The sequence below is a fragment of the Trichosurus vulpecula genome, chromosome 1 (genome assembly GCF_011100635.1).
Source record: "Trichosurus vulpecula isolate mTriVul1 chromosome 1, mTriVul1.pri, whole genome shotgun sequence".
Taxonomy (NCBI): Eukaryota; Metazoa; Chordata; class Mammalia; order Diprotodontia; family Phalangeridae; genus Trichosurus; species Trichosurus vulpecula.
Genome location: NC_050573.1, coordinates 461,231,036 through 461,251,795, shown reverse-complemented (window position 1 = coordinate 461,251,795; position 20,760 = coordinate 461,231,036). Strand labels below are relative to the sequence as shown.

The window sequence follows — 20,760 nt, the reverse complement described above, 5'->3', positions numbered from 1 at the left end:
TTCATCTGGACTCAATAAGTCCCAAACAGCTCTAAACTTTGTATTATCTACTTTTATTTCCTATAATGAGGTCCAAAAAAATTATAACTTTTAATGGTTGACATTTCTTTGTCATCCAAGAAATCATCACAAGTAGTTTTCCTTTCTAGGTCCAAGAAACTACCCTCCCAAAAGATCCTTCTACCAATTGGTGGTTCAAGAAATGTGCAGTCAACATCCTCTGGCCTCTAGATCAGGGGTTCTTAACCTGGGGTCCATGGATCACTAAGAGGTCTATGCATAGATTTCAAGGGGTCTGTAAACTTAGACAGGAAAAAATGCTTTCACTAACCTCTTACTGTAATTTAGAATTTCTTTCAGTTACCAACTTTTGAAAAAACAAACAGTATTTTGAGAAGAGGTTCTTAAGCTTTACCAAGCTGCCAAAGGGGTCAATGACCCCAAAAGGTTAAGAACCCCTAAACAGTCTAAGTTATGGATCTTAAAAATAAGGGCTAATGCTACTTGCCTTATACCACTATCTCAGGTTGAATCAGTACATGGAAAATTATGTTGCTATTAATTCATTAAGAAACAGCATGGTGGGTGTAGTGGATTAAAGAGTTCATCTATCCACATGAGGAAGATCAGGATTGAAGCCTCACCTCTAAGGCAAACTGTGTGATCCTGGCAAGTCACTCACCCTCTCACTGCCTCAGGCAACCCTCTACTAATACTATAAGTTACAAAGCAGGTGCAGATCGGTACTGGCAGACATTCTCCTCCCTAGGCATTCCCTACAGCAACAAAACGGCAGGTCCAGTTAAAAACAAAACAAAACAAACATTTGCTATAACTTTATCCTACATAGCGCTTACCATTTATAAATACTTCCATATACATTATCTTATTTGATCTTCACTTAACCCTGAGATAGAGAGGACAAGTCCCAGCTTACAGATGAGAAAACTAAGGCTCAGTGACTTGCCCTAGATGCTGCAGCTAACAACTACAATGAAGGTCTTCCTACTTCTTGCCTTGACTTCCCTAAAGCCATGGTCCTCTCTGAAAACAAAGGACAAACACAACCTGTGAGAAGTCTGAGCTGCCTGAATGGGGACAGCTAGCTGGATAACTCAACTTGTCCTCTCCTTCTCTTCTCCAAAGAACAGTAAATTTTGATGGCCAGAAGCTGCCCAGTTCTAGATTCCTTGCCCAGGCTAGATTCCTTGATTCCTTCCCTTCCTTCCTTTTCTTTCTCTCTCTCTCTCTATCTCTCTCTCTCTCTCACTTGCTCTCTCTCTCTCTCTTTTCTCAAAAATCAAGCCTTAAACCCATTTCACTCTGGCGCTCATCGATTGGACCACAAAAGGTCCCTGAGCAAGCAACACTTAACAGTTATTTTGGGGCCCTCCTGGCTCACAGTGAACGTCAATGGTAACTGTTTCTCTTTTGACCAACAACCCTGAGCATCTTCCCCTCCCAGTTTGATTTTTTTTAATTAAAATGGTCATCCCTTGACTCACTTCTTAAAGAGGCCTATTCACTAAATACCTGTTACCTCACTCAAAGTGACAACTTGAAAAGGCTTTAGCCTAAAAGGGCCAAGGTCTCCCACCGCATCCTGGGCCATCTCCAGTCGTCCTGATGAACATCTGGCCACTGGACCCAGATGGCTCTGGAGGAGAAAGTGAGGCTGGTGACCTTGCACAGCCCTCCCTCAATCAAATCAAAGTCAAGTGCAAGTCCTATCATCATTTCCCTGATGTTACGATCCTCTTCGAAAATGAAGGACAAAACACAAGAGCAATAACAACAGCTAGTCTGAGGCATTTTCCATTACAGTACGAAGCCTCCCAAGATTCAAGCAAGTATAATGAAAGTATGCCTATACTTCATTCCCACCAACAATCTAAACTGCCTTAGCATCTTTTTATGCGTTTTTTTTTTCCTGGAGTCATCCAGCACTGCTGACAGACTAAATCTTGGCTGCAGTATCATTCATACTTACTAATGTATCCTTACGTCAAGGGGAGCTTGTCAGAGTGCCTATCAGCCAGCTCATCTTTCATGCTTTTCCCTCCTACCCATCCACTGTCCCAGATAGAGAAAAAATCAGTTGCTGATAGCTTTTTCTGGCAGGGTCCAGTCAGGAGAGAGAAGGAAACAATAGGCAGTAAAGCCAAGAACCAAGGGGTGACGAGTGCATAACATAATAGGTGACTATAGGGCAGTGATCATTACAGTAAGTTGTGAAGAATGAATGAGTAGCTAAACAGCAGCACCTAGGTAGTGTTAGAGGTAGGACCGAGATTCAACACTATACATATAGTAGGTGTTGATTTGAGTTTGTAATGATATGATTAAAAGGGAGAGAGCTTGTTGCTCAACAAGCTCCTGAGAGGCCATTTCTACTCCCAGAAGTTAGAGCTGGATCATGGTCCTCAGCTTCATTCTTTTTACCCCAAATGCCCACAGGAGATTAGGGGCATGGACAGATTGGAAAGGGTAAAGAGAAGGGGGAAAGAGACAAAGAAACACTTGAGTCACTTTCTTCCTATCTTAGCAATTAGGTGGTGCAGTGGTTAGAGCACCACTGAGCCTGAAGTCAGAAAGATCTGAATTTAAATTTGACCTCAGATGTTGACTAACTGTGACCTTTGGTAAGTCACTTAAACCTCCGTTTGCCTCAGTTTCTTCATCTATAAAAAGGGCTAATAATAGCCTCTCAGCGTTGTTGTAAGGATCAAACGAGATATTTGTAAAGTGCTTGGCACACAGTAGGTGCTCTAAAGATGCTCACATTATTATTATCATTTTCCTCCACTTCAAGTAATAAATGTGGCAATAATGCTTTTAAAAGACCATATATAATGATGTCTGAATAAACTATTTTCGTGTTCAAAATGTTAGCAGACCAATTAAAAGACAAAAAAATCCAGTGTACTAAGCAATTACTATGTGATTCCCATAGACTATTCCATTATCAAACAATCACTTTGGGCACTCCAAACAGGAAAATTTAACTTAGACTGTATGTACCTCCTTCCACTAAAGTCCTGTGCCAAGGATAAAGCATGGCATGGAGGAAACTCTGAGTCATCAATGGCTGGGCTAATGGAGCTAAGCTCTAGGAAATCATGCCAGGTTAAAAGATTCCAGGTAACTGGTTACATGCTTCACAAAGGAGACAGAGTCAGCCATATGCCAAAACAGAATGGTATCTATATACAAATATAGTGCTATAGATTAAAGTAAATCAACTACTAGATTTAAATAACAAAGGTTAAGTTATATAGGATCAATCATACCATATCGAATGAAATAACTCCAAAGGCATTGTCATTTGATAGTATAGTCACAGTCACAGACCTTGGCCATCCAAGCTTTATCTTTGATGTTGGTTTCTAAAATGAATAGCACATAAAAAAGAAAAGAGTGAAAAATAAAGTTCATTTTCAGCAGGATGTCTTTTTTCAGATTGTGAACTGAAATGCAAGTAAATTGTTAATGCATACTTTAAGGAAAAAGTCAAATAAATTCAAATATTGAAAAAAAATATTTCCCAACTAGCTAAATAACAAAGTCCTCAAAACAGGTTTTGAAAATCATAAATCACAATTTGACAACCTATTAATAACAACAAAGGAATAAGGAACCAAATATAAAGTGCATAATTCTGTAGGGAAAAAAATTTACCACTAGAAACTATAGAAACTAAGGAGACAATTTTTTTCCTATGAACCAAAAGCCTATAGGTCAAAGTAAACATTATTTTATAACAGCAGGAAAATTTCTCTATGAAATAACTACTAATATTCCTCAGCAGCATAAAATGGCCTAAAGGAAAAAAAGGAAATTGAAAGGCAAAAGGCATTTATTATTTCAATTAACAGTTGACTCTATAAGTGAAGCGAAACACTATAAAGTACAGAAAACTGAAAACAGAGACATCATACTAGTAATAATTTCAAAACTATTTTTTAAAATTAACTAGAAAAACTTGAGATTATTTGCATCATTCTCATAGAGCAAGCAGTAGAGGGTGATTAACTCTCATCCTATTCAAGTACTTTTCCCAGGGATGTTACAAATTCCTTTTGAGCGACTGGGAACTTCCCATTTCCTCACCAAGTGGTCCCTCCTCCTTTTTGTGCCCTTCCCCTTTGAAGTCAGGAGGCATGACCATTCTTTGTGTTTATATGTGTGTGAGTGGGTGTGTACATATGGTTGGGAGAGAGGGTGAGAGAAGGGAGAGAAAGGGAGACCAGGAAGAAGACAATACTTGTTTTAGTATTCATGAAAGCAATTCTTAAGTAAGCTGGGTGGACCAGAAAACTATGTTGTAAAACACATCTTTAGAGCAGGAGGAACAATTCGTATGTCTGCAAAACAGGAGTTCAAGTTGCTTTCACTAAAGTCCAGAGCACTAACATCACTCAACAGGGCTAGCTACGACCCAAATATCTAAGTTTTTAAGGTAGACTAAGGTTTTCTGTATGATAATAATAGTAAGAATAATAATATCCACTAACAATTATATAATACAAGACTGAGCTCAATGTATACTTGGAGCAGTAACATGGATGGTCTATTTATAAAATATCCAATATCAGATTGCATGACATCTTGGGGAAGGGAAGAAAATTTATAACTCAAAATCTTATAGAAGTGAATGTTGAAAACAAAAATAAATAAATACTTTTAAAAATATCCAAACAAAATATTTATAATTTTAATAAAATGAAGGGTCCCCAAGAGAGCTATACAAAGATTAACAATTCCATAGCCAACCAAAAAGAGAGGATTCATAGATGTTCTCAGAGAACATGATAAATAAGCTTAAAATTTACAGAAAAAATTTCTGGCACAGACTCCACAGCTGCTAAAAGACTTATCGTCACTGGAATTATCTAATGAAACCAGAAAATGGTTTACCTCCTGATGGAGCCTATGAAACCGCTAAGAACCCAGATAGGAATCTAAAGATCCCCTAGGGGCAACATCAACTTGAACTCAACCAGCAATATGTATGTCAAACAAATGACTGCCATGTAGATTTGTTAACTGAAACAGAGAAATTTATAATAATGATATAATATCAATATATTGCCACCAGAATTTACAGAAAGTAGAAATGTTGTGCAACATGTCACCATAGGCTATAAAAACTTAGAATCTACCACATACCTAAGAAAGAAAAGAACTTGTGGCCAGAATTATACATGAGAAACCTGCCATTCTTTATCAATTAACACATAATAAATATCCATACTACAAATACAGACTCCAAAATAGTTTTGATAAATCAATAAATTGTATCGAAATTAGAACAATTATCACAACAAAATTGTGCCTGTAATCACCTAGGCATGATGTTGATTCCTACACATTTAAGAATAATGTTTTTAAGAGATGCCATGATCTCCAAACCACATGGAAAGAAAAACTTTCAACATAGAGACCTAAAAGAAGAAATCAAACTCAAGTGGGAACATGATGAAGTCCTTATCATCCCTATTATTCTGTCTGCTACTGAAGCTGTCTCCAGGAAACCTGCAGAAGACAAAATTAAATCCCAATACTTTTATTCATTTAAAAAAGCAAGAACCTTGTGTACCAGCAAAACAGTCCTCAGAATACTAAATATAAGAGAATAAGAGCAGAATAGGAACATATCTATCTGAACATGAGAATGAGATTACAAAAGTATCAGTAAAACTGTAACTCTAGTACCTACCTGTAATGTCAAGTAAAAGATGAATGTTTCATCAGGCTCTGGGATGTCATCATCACAGACTGCTATATACACAGTTCTATTGGTTTCTGAAGAAGGTATAAAAGTTGCAGCATATGTGTCAACAAAGTCACCTGTATCTTCTCCATAAAGCTATAAGATACAAAGGTAAGGGCTGTTTAACCAAGGGTCCAGACAAACCTCTAACACTAAAACCCAAAGGAGCATTCAAAATGAAAATAATGGAACTGCCAAATACCTGAGATATTTCTATTCAAACAAAGAAACAACAGCCTGTGCTCACAGAAAGGGCAGCTCAGTGGTGCAGTGGATAGAGTGCCAGACCTGGAATAAGGAAGATTCATCTTCCTGAGTTCAAACATAGCCTCAGACACTTACTAGCTGTGTGACCCTGGGCCAATCACTTATCCCTGTTCCCCACAGTTTCCTCATCTGTAAAATAAGCAGGAGAAGAAAATGGCACACCACTCCAGTGTCTTTGCCAAGAAAACCCCAAAAGGGGTCATCTCACAAAGAATCAGACACAACTGAAAAGACTAAAACAAGTGGTCACAGAGTTAGCATTTCAAAGACAAACAACTAATAGAAATATCCTTATGCGTTTGCTTGTCTAAGCTATACAAAGCAAGCCATACGGAGCCAAAGCAAAATAACAGATTTTTTTCCTTCTCTAGTATGACAAAATCTGATTTGGAAAGGATGAACCTAAACTGAAAATTAAGCACAGTTTAACAAGTTTGAGGGGAATTAATCTGCTCAAGAATTTCATGACAATCCATCATATTCTTTGTCAACTGCAAAAAGAGAACAAACTCTGAATTCAGGAATAATTCTTATTCTCTCCCCCAAGAAAAGCTCCATAGTCTGTCAATATCCTTAAATCCTTAATGATTTAACAAAAAAAACTTGTTTATTTCTTCAATAGCCCATCAAATAAAAAGAGATAAGAATTCCTATCACACCTACACCAGGCGCAGTTATCAGAAACAGGCATGGCACTTAACCCAAGTCTCAGTTTCCTCATCTGTGAAATTTAGATGATAATTTTTATGTTATTAGTTAAGTTATTTCTCAGTAGTATCTGACTCTTCTTGACCCCTTCTGGGGTCCAGCTCAATTTATAGATGAGGACCCTGAAGCAAACTGGGCTAACTGACCTGCCCAGGGTCACACAGCTAGTAGTCATCTGAGGCCAGGTTTAAATTCGGTGAATGGAATCTTCCCAATTCCAGGCTCAGAATGCTATCCACTGCACCACTTAGCTGCCTGATAATTCTTCTACTAACCTATCTTATACAGATGTTGCAAAGAAAATACTTTGTAAACAAAAATGTCATTTATTATTATTATTTCAGAGGATTATGAGAATAGAATAAAATAATTCAACCTTAAATTTTAACCTTAAAGCACTAAACACATGCCAATTGTTAGTATGTTGTAGCTATTAGGAAACTTGGTACAGAAATTATTTGTGTCTAAAAATAGTGCCCTCTTACCCTTCCTCTTCTTACTCAAAAGATGGCTGCCTTCAAGTATTTGAAGATCTATCACGTGGAAGAGGGATTAACCTTGCTCTGCTTGAACCCCAGAAGGCGAGAATTAGAACAAAGGATGGGAGTCACAGAAAAATAGATTTGTGCTTCATGGAAGGAAAAGTTTCATTAACAATGAGAGCTATCTTCAAAATGAAATGGGCTGCCTCTGGAGGACATCGAGCAAAAGCTGGATGACCAGGAGAAGTTAGAGAGAAGATTCTTGCTCAGCTATGAGGCTGGAATTCATGGCCTCTGGTGTTCCTTCCAACTCAGATTGTGATTCTATCTAGTGAAGAATCGTTCATCTTCATCAAAGAAGTAGAAATTAATCATACATCCAAAGAAATAGGCCCATAATCCATGAAGCATCCTGGGCATGTACATATAAGGCAAATTAAGCTCAACACTGTTTTAAAACTAGGGTGAAATTTTAGATACACAGAAAATTCAAACACCTTAGACTTTCAATGTAATGATATTCTCGGAATCTGTGTACATGGCTGCATTATTGGAAAATATGTCTTCACAAAGGTTTTTCACAGGGTCCATTAATAATTTTTATTAAGTCCAAAAGAGAGATTCAGGCTGCAGCAAAACTGTACCACAGTGATTTTCAACTGCCTCACAAGAAGGAACTTCGTAGAGCTGGCTTTCTTAGCTGTTATTCCTCTTCTGTACTCTTGCACAGACATCGCTTACCTCTTAAGTTTATCTTAAAATTTGGAAACTCACGAGCATACTCATGTTTAGGCTAGTTTTTCTCAGTTTCAGACTTTTCCTTTCTCTTCGATGAATTTATAAATTCTAAAAGTTTCAGAATTCATAAAGCTGATCTGAGGCAACAAGAATCTAGAACTAATTTGTATGAACTGCATTCAAGGACCTAAGTATCATTACATTTTTTTATTTAAGCAAAAAAAAAAGAATAGGAAACAAAAGCAAATAGATAAAATGTCTAATTTTGATTACATGAAATTGAAAAGCTTTGACATGAACAAAACACAACTAGAAAAAAAGGAAGGCATTGACTGAGGAAAATTTCTGTATCAAAGACCTCTAGATAAGAGTCAGATTTTTAAGATATATCAATAACTTAGAGAAATCTGTGTTAAAATTGTATCTTGTTCTAGTCCCCCTGACTATCCCTTCACTTCTACTCAGTATAGTAAGTTTACAAGTGGCCAGTATAAAGTAACAATACCAAGAAGTAAGATTGCAAAGGGGAACCTAGAAACCATGTACAAACTATCCTAAAGATCAAAAAAGCATAATTTACAAATTTTATCATATATTAACCAAAAATCACATTCTGGTAATACATGCTGAATCAATCACAGGCTTCTGTTCCTATGATATGTAAATCTTAGATAAGCTCCAGACATTCACAGTAAGACCAACAAACCATCAATTGAGATAATACAGATGTTAAATTTAAAGTTTTACTGGCAACTTTGAGATGATCTGATATATGAATGAACTAACCCCAAGGTGGCACAGATGTGTTAGTCAGCTCCTCCCCATAAAAACCTATAAAGATGAGACCTCAAAATTCTGCTCTCCTCTCCGCTTCCCCAGCATTCTTCCATATCCATGGGGTCCATGTTGCCACGTGGTCCCAACTATAATCCATGGCAGGGGTGGGGAACCTGCACCCTCAAGGGCACATGTGGCCTTCTAGGTCCTTGGGTGTGGCCTTCTGAGTCCAAGTTTTATATAACAAATCCTTTTATTAATGGGATTTGTTCTATAAAGTTTGGATTCAGCGAAAGGACTACACTTAAGAACGCAGAGGGCTACACGGGGCCGTGAGACCACAGGTTCTTCCTCCCTGGTTAAGGGAGTGATACTCTCTACCTCTGCTCCCTCCATCCTCTTCCCCACTGCTGCCTGCCTTGTTTCATCATCCCATCCCCGGTCCCCACACTCTTGGCCTTTGTACCCCTTTCCACAGCTTGTCCCTGTACTTTCTGCATCTATTCGCCTCTGTATCCTCTGTGCCTTATTAAAGTGTGATTGTAGTCTTGCTTCCCACTGCCACTGTGGTCTTTCCTGCTGAGTCCTTTAAGAACCAGGCATGCCCACCCAATTTCATAATTTCACAAAATAATGATCAGTTCAATCATATAAGAATGAAAGTCACTCCCCAATAGGTTAGTGGTCAAAGGGTACGAACAAACAGTTCTCAAAAAAACTGCAAAACAAAATGAACCATATGAAACAATGCTCCAAATCCTTACTAATAATAAAAAATGCAAATCGAAATCCTGAAGTTTCCGCTCGCACTAAAGTTTCACCTCAATTGAGCAAATTGTCAAAGACAACAAAAGATGGGAATAATGTTGGGGGTGGGGGTGTGGAAAGAAAACCTCACTAACACATTACTGGTGGAGCTGTGAATTTATCTGACCATTTCTGAGAGCATTTAGGAATTATGTAAAGAAAGTACCCAGAAAGTCCACACCTTTTCACCCAGAGATTCCATTACTAGTTATATATTTCCAAGGAGGTCGATGATAAAATGAAAAGACCCATTTATATTAAAATATTTATAGCAACACTTTTTTGTGGTAGCAAGGGACTAGAAACAAAGTATGTGTCTATCAATTAGGGATTTTATTTTAAATAAGCCATGGTGCATAAACGTATTAGAATATTATTCTGCTGTATGAAATGAATAAAATGAAGCATGGGAAGACATATGAACTGCGGTAAAGGGAAACAGAACCAGGAAAACAGTATACACAGTGACTACAATGTAAACAGTGACAGAACAACAATAATAAAACAATTGAAACTGAATACTATGAAGTTATGATGACCAAATTTATTCCCAAAAAAGAACTGGAAGGAGACATCTCCTTCTGATGCTTTGTAGACAGTGAGCATCAAACGCCACATATTTTCTAACTATTATAACATGCTGGTTAGGCTTGATGAATTTTTTCCCCTCTCTCATTCCTCATTATAAAGACCAAATCTCTGAAAGGAGGAGAATACACTGGGAAATGTAGGAGATATAAAGCCAAAATTAAAAAAAATTTTTATTATAAGCAGACAGGAATGCGAGAAAATAAAACCAGCCTAAGTATAATCAATCAATCCCTGATTAGATCATTTATTAAATGTTACTATATAATACTATCTGTGAAACACATATGTCATATCACTTTAGAATGTAAATTTTTATACAGACATACATATATTTGCAGAACATCACAATTTAGGTGCTCAAAAATATCAAAATGAAGAAGAAATTAACTCCTGAAAACCTCGCCATGAAACATTCCACTAAGACAATCCCAAAGGACTAATGATGAAGCATACTCTCTGACTCCAGAGAAAGAACTGATATTATTTATCTACAGACTGAAGTATACTATTTTTTCACCTTTTTTCTTTCATTCTTTTTCTTTTAAAATCTTCTTGTACAAAATGACTAATAATGTTTTACATGATTGCACATGTGAATCTGTATCTGAATGCTCACCATCTCAGGGAGGGGGGGAGAGAAAAAAAAGAGGAGGGATATAATTTGGAACTCAAAACTTTTTTAAAATGTTTAAAAATTATTTGAACATGTAACTGGGGGAAAAAATAAAGTATAGTTTAAAATGAACAGATATATCTGATCAAATAAGAACATTTACTGAAATATTTTCTCACCGATACAATTGCAGTGATGTTGGCTGGCTCTCCTATTCTTTCGATCACAAGCCGTATGACTGTCGTAGCTGTTTCGTTAACAAGGAATTCTGTTTGTCCAGCAAATCTTACTTCTGTTTCTCCAAACGCAAAACTGATGAGTAATGCTGAAAGAAGATTAACTAATAAAGAAGCAGAGGGCATCCCTATGGGTGGGGGAAAAAACAAAAAGAGATGAGATGTAAGAAAAAAACAAGATTTTGTTCCTTAAAATAAAAGTAACATTTTTCTATCGCTCCATACTGACTAAGGATAGGCGCACCAAGCTAGGAGTCACAAATAAACACATAGGCATGAATATATATGATGCTAAAAACTACTTCAGATAATTATAATCCTGAAATCAAGCCAAAAATCACAATTTTATTATAATAATTTCTTATTAGCTGATAACTACTATTCGTTCTCCAGCTGCTATAGTCTTCAAATAGCATTACCTGGTCTTAAACTTATTCATGAAATTCAGTTCACCAAGGATTTATTAAGCATGTCTTTATTCTCAGAAAAAAAAATCTAAAGAATAGCATGGAAAATCAACTCAGCCTTCATCCAAGTTAAGCAGTGGAACATCAGACAGGGCTGAAAAAGAAAAATTCAAATGGAATATAGCCAGTGTTGATTCAATTCATTCTTCATTTATTCAGTAAGCATGTATTATCTGCCTACTCACTGCTGGGTGTAGAATGTGAACACAGAAGCCCTATGTAAGAAGATACTCAGAAACGACTGAAGAGAGAATCTGAGCAATAATTTTACATTTTCTTATTGTGCACATACATATACATAATGTGTATGTGTGTGTTATCTTTAAGTGTTTTGGCGTAAGTTTGTCTAGGTTTAGTTTTTTTTTTCCATTTTTTGTATCTATTTGGGGCAAAATATTTAATACAAGGAAAACCTCTAGGACTTAAATTTTCTTCCAATTTACTGAGTAACACAATCACACTGGAGAGAATTTACATTACTGTTTTAAAAAGCATAATTTGGCAATGTATATATTCTCTAGTTGCAGTAAACCCAACAAAAATTCACTTTTCTGAATCATCAATATTGTTCTTTTTCATGGCACCATTCATGATTTAAGGGCTTTCCAAAGTGCATCAGTGCACTGTGCTTTTAAACCACTACTTTTTTGTGATGTAGATGTACCTTTAATAATGAGAACAATTTATCTCATGGATCATTAAGATTCTCTTAGATCCACGTGATCAGCCATGCGTGCATAATAAATTAGCTCGTGTTTTTGTTTTGTTTTGTTTTTAGAGAAAGTTGCATTATTTATTGTATTAACTAAAAGGTTCCTTTATCTTTACCTTGTCAGGGTAATAACGGAACTTCTATATACATTGTTTGCTCCCACTTACTACCTATGCTATATTTTTATGTAGAGAAGGCACTAAATACATAGATTATTGGTATTAAAAGATGTGAACATAACTTTCTTGGGCAAACATATTTGATTAATTCTTCTTGAGATAGCTCAATACAGCCTAGAGAATCTATAAGCATAGTATACTAATTTTTAATAATGCTAATAATCTCTGGATCTCAGTTAGAATAAAGGAAAAAGAGACAAAGGGAATGGAAATGGTGGCAAAGATTTCTAGAGACAAGGAGAACTACTATTTTGGACCTAATACTGACCAATAAGGGAGAATTAGATGGTAAGGCAATGATGGAAACCTTCAGAGGCAGAGACTGTATTATCTTGGAGTTCATAATTTTAAAAAAAAAAGCAGGTAACACTAGGCAGAATCTGATGTGTACTTGTCAGAGAGTAAATTTCAAAAAATTCTTGAGATCCTATGGTTTGAGATTCTAAAAGCAAAGTCAAATCCAAAGGAATAAGAGACTTTCAGGAATAAAACTCTAATGATGCAATGATAATTGCTTCTGATGAGAAAGAAAAGATGAATTAACTCCATGGGATGCTCATCAAAAATTCATATTATAAATTATATATAAGAGATGAACGTGAAGGCAGGTGGACTGATATAGATAGGTAAGTAGACAGATATAAAAATATATGTATGTGTGTATATATGTATGCATGCATGGCAAGGCAAACAAAAAATGGCAGCTAGTTAGCACAGGAGAGAGAGTGCCAGGCCTGGAGTCAGGAAGATTCATCTCCTTGAATTTAAATCTGGCCACAGACACTTACTAGCCATGTGAACCTGGGCAAATCACTTAACCTCACTGACCTCAGTTTCATCATCCGTAAAATGAGCTGAAGAAGGAAATGGCAAACCACTCCAGTGTCTTTGCCAAGAAAACCCCAAATGGAGTCACAAAGAGTCAGATACAACTGCTACAACCGAATAACAACAAAATAAAGAATAAATGAGGGCAGTCCTATGACCTGAGGCTTAGTTGACTGCATAGAAGATAAAGAAGTCATAAGAAGTGTCATGGCTAAGAAAACAACAGATATCTGAGAGAATTACTTGGTTCCTATTTTATTTCTGTTTTCCTACCAATGAGAATGATTTTCAGACTGGAAAAGATAGAATAAAAATAGTTAAAAGGGAACTGTACCTCAAGAAAGGTAATGAGTTATAAGGCAGGTAAAGAATGAGACTACTCTAAAATCACTAAGTGAACCCTACTAGGTTGTAATCTCCTTGAGGACATGGATTTTTTTTTTCATTTCTGCCTTTATGCTCAGTGTCTAGTTCTTATGCATAGTAGTTTAATAAATATTTGGTGACTTAACGATCTCCACATCTGACCACATAGTCTAATCCAATGACCATCTTCAGTCCTCATCCTCCTAAAACTCTCTATAGCAGCAGACACTTTTGATTGCCCCCAACTTTTTGACACTTCTGCCTCCCTTGGCTTCAGTAGCACTGTGCTCTCATAGTTCTACTTCTCTGACCATTTTTACTTTTTCCTTGGCTTCCTCAGTTTATTCCCATTCTCTAAGCATCGCTATTCTTCGTGGCTCTTTTACCCGCTTCTCTCTACATTCTCTCCCTTAGTCATTACATTTACTCTCTTAGCTTCAATATGTCCAACTACCTTCTGAACATCTCTTTCTGAATTTCTCACTAGAAAATCAAACTTGGCATAGCCAAAGATAAACCAATCATTCCCCTCTCTATCCTCCACCAAAAAGCAAACAAAAACCCAACTTGGCTCTCCCTCAATTTCTCTCTCTGTTGATGAAATTAACTTTCTCTCAGTCACTCAGTCTCTTAACTCAACAATCACCCTCAATTCTTCTCTCTCCATCATTCCCTATGTTCAATTTGTTATCAAGTTCTATCAATTCAAACTCCAACATAGATTAACTTCTCCCCATAATCACTGCAAAAATACTCATTCTTTCTTGCCCTGGACTATCAGAATAGCCTCCTAAAGGGTCTTCCTGCTCCAGTATAGCTTCTTTTCATCGTCTTTCTCCCTGTTGCCAGGTAAGTCATCTTAATTCATGCCTCTGATAACATCAGTCCTTTATTCCCAAATCTTCAGTGGTTCTTATCTTCTGAAAAAAAAATCACTTCCCTGAGCACTTACTATGTGCAGAGTACTGTGCTAAGGTTCTGGTGAAACAAAAACTAAAATACACTCTGCTCTTAAAGAATCATTTACTAGGAGAAAACCACAGATACGTAGATAAGCTATGTGACCGGGAGTATTAACTACCAGGATCAGGATGGGCCTCTTTCGCTATGGAGCTGAGCCTTGAATGGAGTCCTGGATTCCAATAGGTGGAGGTAAGAAGGGAATATACTCCAGGCTTGGTAGACAGCCTGTGTAAGGTTTTGAGATAGGAGACAGAACATCATGTACTGAGAATAGCAAACAAGCCAGCTTGGCTGAAACATGATGTGTATAGGGGAGAATAACATGAGAGTTAGGTGTCAGATTATGAAGGGTTTTAAAACATTAAACAGTTTTTATTTTATCTTAAAGGAACAAGGAAGACACTCAAGATGATGACATGGTCAAATCTACCCTTTATGAATATCACTTTGACAGCTGCTTAGAGTACTATTTGAAAAAAGGAAAGACTTGAGCAAGGGAAATCAATTGGAGGCCACTGCAAGTAGTACAAAGAGGGTCTATACTCATAGGTGAGCATGTAGTGGAAAATGTTAAGGAGATAAAAATCTCCAAGACTTGGAAACTGACTGGCTACGAGTAGGGGAGAGGAGATGAACAAAAACATCTGCAAAGATGATTCCACTCACCATTACCACATGGAATGTGCACACACTTATAAACAACACAAAATCCAGTAGACCTGAAAGACAAACAGCTCTTGTTGCAAGAGAACTCAGCAGGTATCACATCCAAATAGCGACCCTGAGTGAAAAAAGGCTAGCAAATGAAGGCCAGCTTACTGAAGTCAGAGCTGGATGCACGTTTTTCTGGAGTGGCTGCAGTGAAGGGGAGTGCTGTGAAGCTGGTGTAGGTTTTGCAATCAAAACTAATCTAGTCAATGAGCTGTATGCCTGCCAAAAGGAGTGAATGACAGGCTCATGACAATGCAATTGCCACTTGCAGAAAAACGTTACACCACCATCATCAGTGCCCGTGCTCCTACCATGACGAACCCTAATGATGTCAAAGAAAAATTTTATGAAGATCTGGAGATCCTTATCATCAATGTGCCAGAAGAGGACAAGCTTATAATTCTAGGTGACTTTAATGCTAGTGTAGGCTCAGACTACCAGACTTGGCAGGGAGTCCTAGGGAAGAATGGAGTTGGAAACAGCAACAGCAATGGTCACTTAGTACTGAAGACTTGTGCATCTCATGACCTTCTCATCACCAACACTGTCTTCTGTTTTTATCTAAATGCAATAAAACTTCATGGATGCACTCTCCCAACAAACATTGGCATTTAATAGACTATGCGATTGTAAGGAAAACAGACAGGGAGGATGTGAGAGTGACGAAGGCAATGTGTGGTACAAAGTGATGGACTGATCATAGACTTATCCTTTCCAAGCTAGATATTCACATTCAGCAAAATTGGTGCCAACCCCGCTAAGGCCAAATGACTACCAGAAGAATTAATGTCAACAAATTAGAGCTCCTCTCTGAGTGGGAACAGTTTGTTGCTAACTTGGAGGAAAAGTTAAGCCAACACACAGTTGGCAACAGTGGAACAGAAAAGGAGTGGGCAGCTTTCAGAGATTTGGTGTATAGCACTGCATTTGCTCATCTGGGTCAGAACACTCACAAACACCATGAAAATGATGGGGAAATTCAGAAGCTGCTAAATGAAAAACAAGAACTTCACAGGGTTTACCAGCAGGACAGTTCATCCATCTCTAAGAAGGCAGCATTTAATGCCATCAAAAGTAAAGTACAAGCAAAGCTTAGAGAGATGCAGGATTCTTGGAAGTAAGAAGGCAGATGAAATTCAGTTTTATGCTGATAGAAATAATCCAAAGTGCTTTTATGATGTCCTGAAGGCTATTTATGGGACAAAGACCTATGGTGCATCTCAACTACTCAGTGCTGATGGAGCCACATTGATTAGTGATAAGGACAAGACCCTGGAGAGATGGGCTGAATACTTCCATAGTGCTCTCAACAGATAATCATCAATCAATGCTGAAACTATTGACCGTTTACCTCAGTTGAAGTTGATCCCACCCTAGCTGAAGCTCCAAATGAAGAAAAGGTTTTGAATGCCATTAGGCGCCTTCTGTGTGGCAAAGCACCTGGTACTGATTCTATTGCAGCTGAGATTTACAAGGTAAGGAGTTCATTACTCATACAAACTTGACTGAAATTTTCCAGGTTATATGGCAAGATGTTATCCCCCAGGAGATGCCTCCATTGTCCATCTCTATAAAGATAAAGGAAATACATTGTCCTGCGACAATCAGGGAGAGGTGTCTCTCTCTTAGTCATTGCTGGCAAGATTCTTGCCAGAGTCCTCCTTAATAGGCTGATCCTTCACCTGGAAGATGATCATCTACCTGAGAGCCGATGTGGCTTCAGAAAGGGCCGAGGAATAGTTGATATGGTGTTTGCTGCCCGACAACTCCAGGAGAAATGCCAGGAGCAAAACAAAGGTTGTATACAACATGTGTAGATCTCACCAAGGCCTTTGATACTGTTAGTCATGAGAGCTTATGCAAAATTATGTCAAAATTTGGTTGCCTGGAGAAGTTCATCAGCATTATATGTCAATTTCATGATGGCCTGATTGCCCAGGTTCTAGATAATGGCCAATGCTCTTGTGCCTTCCCAGTCATCAGGGTAGTGAAACAAGGCTGTGTGCTTACTCCCATGCTTTTTAGCATGATGTTTTCAGCTATGTTCTCAAATGCTCTCAAGGAGGATGAACATGGCATCAAGGTCAGCTACCACAGTGATGGTAAATTCTTCAACTTGAAAAGGCTACAAGCCAAGACCAAAGTGGAGGGAGTGCTGGTGCATGATTTTCTGTTTGCAGATGACTGTGCACTCAATGCAGCCTCTAAAGCTGAGATGCAGCAAAGTATGGATCAATTCTCTGCTGCTTGTGCTAATTTTGGCCTAACAATTAACATGAAAAAAACACAGGTGCTCCATCAGCCACCGCCATACCATCCATACGTGGAACCATCGGTTACAGCAAATGGAGATGTTTTGAATACTGTGAATGAGTTCACTTACCTTGGTAGTATACTTTCCAGGGATGTACACATTCATAATGAGGTTGACACACACATTGCCAGAGCTAGCTCAGTGTTTGGGAGGCTCCAAAGGAAAGTATACGACAGAAGAGGTATTAGACTGATTACCCAAACTGAAGGTCTACAGAGCTGTGGTGCTGACCTCATTGTTGCATGCCTGTGAAACCTGGCCAGTCTGCCAGTGCCATGACAGGAAACTGAATTCTTTCCATTTGAATTGTCTTAGGAAGATTCTGAAGATCACCTGGCAGGATAAGGTACCAGACACTGAGGTCCTTACTCGAACTAAACTGCCAAGCATTCAAACTCTGCTTCAGAGAGCACAACTCCGATGGGCTGGCCATGTTGTTCGAATGCAAAATGTCCACTTGCCAAAAAGTCTATGTTATGGAGAACTCACACAGAGCAAATGTTCACATGGTGGTCAGAAGAAGCGATATAAGAACACTCTCAAGGTCTCTCTCAAGAACTTTGGAACTGATTGTGTGACACGGGAGACCACTCAGCATGGCGTTCCCACATCAGAGAAGGTGCTGTGCTCTGTGAGCAGAGCAGAATTGAAATAGCTCAAAGAAAACACAGGATGTGCAAGTTTGGAGTATCCACCCCAAATGTTCACAAGGACTATTTGTGCCTGACCTGTAGCAGAGCATGCTGAGCATGCTGTGGCCTGATCAGCCATAGTCAGACACACTGAATCTTGACTCAAGGATAGTGATGTCATTTTGATCCTCTTTGAGAATGAAGGATAACAACGAACCAATTTAATACACCACTTGCAAACATGGGAAGGTAAGAATCAGGGATTATAAGGTCAAAAGTGAAAGATTTAGGAAATGACAGGTAAACTGTAGCTCCCAGTGGCTTTCTTAGCAAAGAAAATAACATAGACATAAAGTAAATTTTTAAATCCACGAATAAGCAGGTTGGAATTAAACAAATAAGAGGAGACCTGAGGCTGATGTGCTTGGGAGGAATGAACTAGTATTTCATCCTAAAAGAGGACCAGAAAAAAGACATACGGGTAATAGGATCATATATCTAGAGTTGCAAGGAAAGAAGATGAGAACAAGCATTTATTTAGCACCTACTTTAATAATAAGTAAATAATAACAATAATGTAGATAAATTTTAGAAATAATAATAATATAAGCGAAGCACTAAGCTAATTGCTTTACATCTGATCTGATACTAACAACCCTGCTGGAGAGGCACTATTATTATCCTCATTTCATAGATGAGGAAACTGAGGCAGACAGAGGTTAAGTGACTTACCCAGGTCACAAAGGTCATGTCTGAGGCCAAATCTGAACTCAAGTCATCCTGACTCCCAGCTCAGCCTTGCATATCCACTGCATCACCTAGAAAGTACCTAAAGCCATCTTAGTCCAACACTTCATTTTAGAGAGAAAGATAATGAAAAACTATGGAACACTAGTATTCTGTGTCATTGAATCTTTCAAAGATACACAAATGAAGTTGGAAAATAAACCTCTTAAATGTTTGTTTTCTTTTTTATTAATGTTTTCTGATGGTTTTATAAGATCATATGCACTTTCTAAGAAATAAAATTTCAGATTTGTTTCCCTAAGAAAAAAGGTATCAATTTCAAAGATTTACTATGTAATCCTACAATTCATACTTCCAACTCTTTCAAAATGTAATCTATAATGCATATATAAAAAAGGTTTTTTTACTGAACAATTTCAAATCTCTTAGGAGCCACTGTTATGTGTTTGTCCTTCATTCTCAAAGAGGACCATGACATCAGAGAGATGATGACATGACTTGCAGTTGACTTTGATTTGAGTGAGGGAGGGCTGTGCAAGGTCACCAGCCTCACTGTCTCCTCCAGAGCCATCTGGGTCCAGTGGCCTTATGTTCATCAGGATGACTGGAGATGGCCCAGGATGCAATGGGAGACCCTGGCCCTTTTAGGCTAAGGCCTTTTCAGGTTCTCACTCTGAGTGAGGTAATGCTCATTCAGTGAATGGGGCTCTTTAAGAAGTGAGTTAAGGTATGGCCCCTTTAATTAGAAAAAAATCAAACTGAGAGGAGAAGACCCTCAGGGTTGGTGGCCCAAAGAGAAACAGTTACATTCACACCAAGCCAGGAGGGCCCAAAAATAGCCATTAAGTGTTGCTTGGGCAAGAACCTAACATTGTCCAATCTATGAGCTCCAGAGTGAAATGGGTTTCAGATTTGGAGACAGACAGACAGACAGACAGACAAAGGGAGGGAGCAAGGGAGGAAAGAAGGAAGGAAGGAACAAGCGAAGTAGCACCTTCGAAGGTTGGAAACTTCAAAGCTGAAAGCTGTTGGTGAATTCATTCAGTTTCCCAGGCAATTAGGGTTCCCGAGTTTTGTGTCTAAATCTTAGTAAAGTAAATTCATTTTAAATTGGACCCATCAAAGACTTCTATTACCACTGCAAGTAAATGAACAAACAAGAATTGGAAATTACTCAAATTCTGTGACATCATTTGATAATTGAGCCTTTCTCACTTTCATCTTTTCACTATTATAAGAAAAGTTGTTGGGGCAAAGTGGATGATCAACAGAAGCTGAGAGAAGAAAGGAATGCATGTGAAGTTCACATAAAAAGTTAGCTCCAATTAGACTGCAAAGCAAGGAACAGTTACTCATGCTTAGACAACAGAGGAACTGTTTCCTTTGTAATGTAAGCGGATGAGCTTAGCCTTAAAGACAACATGCCAAAAGCTAGTCACTTAAAGATTCTTCATGAAACTTTGAAGATGATATAAGGAAAGTGAAAGCAGAATTATGTCTTTAGAATGTTTGACAGGCTGTCTTTTTTTTACAAATTTAAATTTTATATTTTATGTTCCTCATATGTCTTTAACTTTTAGTCACTTTTTAACACGAGTTAAAGTTGTTTTGAATAATATTTTACTGTAAGACAAAAGTTATTTTTCCTAAGTCATATTCTGTTAAATTGTGGAAATATTGTCATGATTTATTTCTAATGCCTTCTTCTCTAATACATCCTTGAATAATATCTTTCCTTGGATATTCCAATGTCACATGATGTTCCAATATCACAAATCCTCTACTCTTCACCTTTTCTGCTCAAGCAAGGTAAGCTTCAATGGAAACTTAAACTGCTTCTGAATAGAAT

At 37.8% G+C, this 20,760-nt stretch overlaps 1 protein-coding gene across 1 annotated transcript in view; it reads right to left on the bottom strand.

The window, feature by feature from the left end:
* ADGRV1 (adhesion G protein-coupled receptor V1) overlaps positions 1-17,809 on the bottom strand; it is a 727,941-nt gene extending 710,132 nt beyond the window's left edge. Inside the window, exons 1-4 of the mRNA XM_036763404.1 lie at positions 17,788-17,809; positions 10,936-11,120; positions 5,720-5,869; positions 3,291-3,386 (exon numbers count right to left, since the gene is read on the bottom strand). Coding sequence (XP_036619299.1) covers positions 3,291-3,386; positions 5,720-5,869; positions 10,936-11,120; positions 17,788-17,809 — 453 coding nt within the window. The remainder of the gene's footprint in view (positions 1-3,290; positions 3,387-5,719; positions 5,870-10,935; positions 11,121-17,787) is intronic.
* Between the last annotated feature and the right edge of the window lie 2,951 nt (positions 17,810-20,760).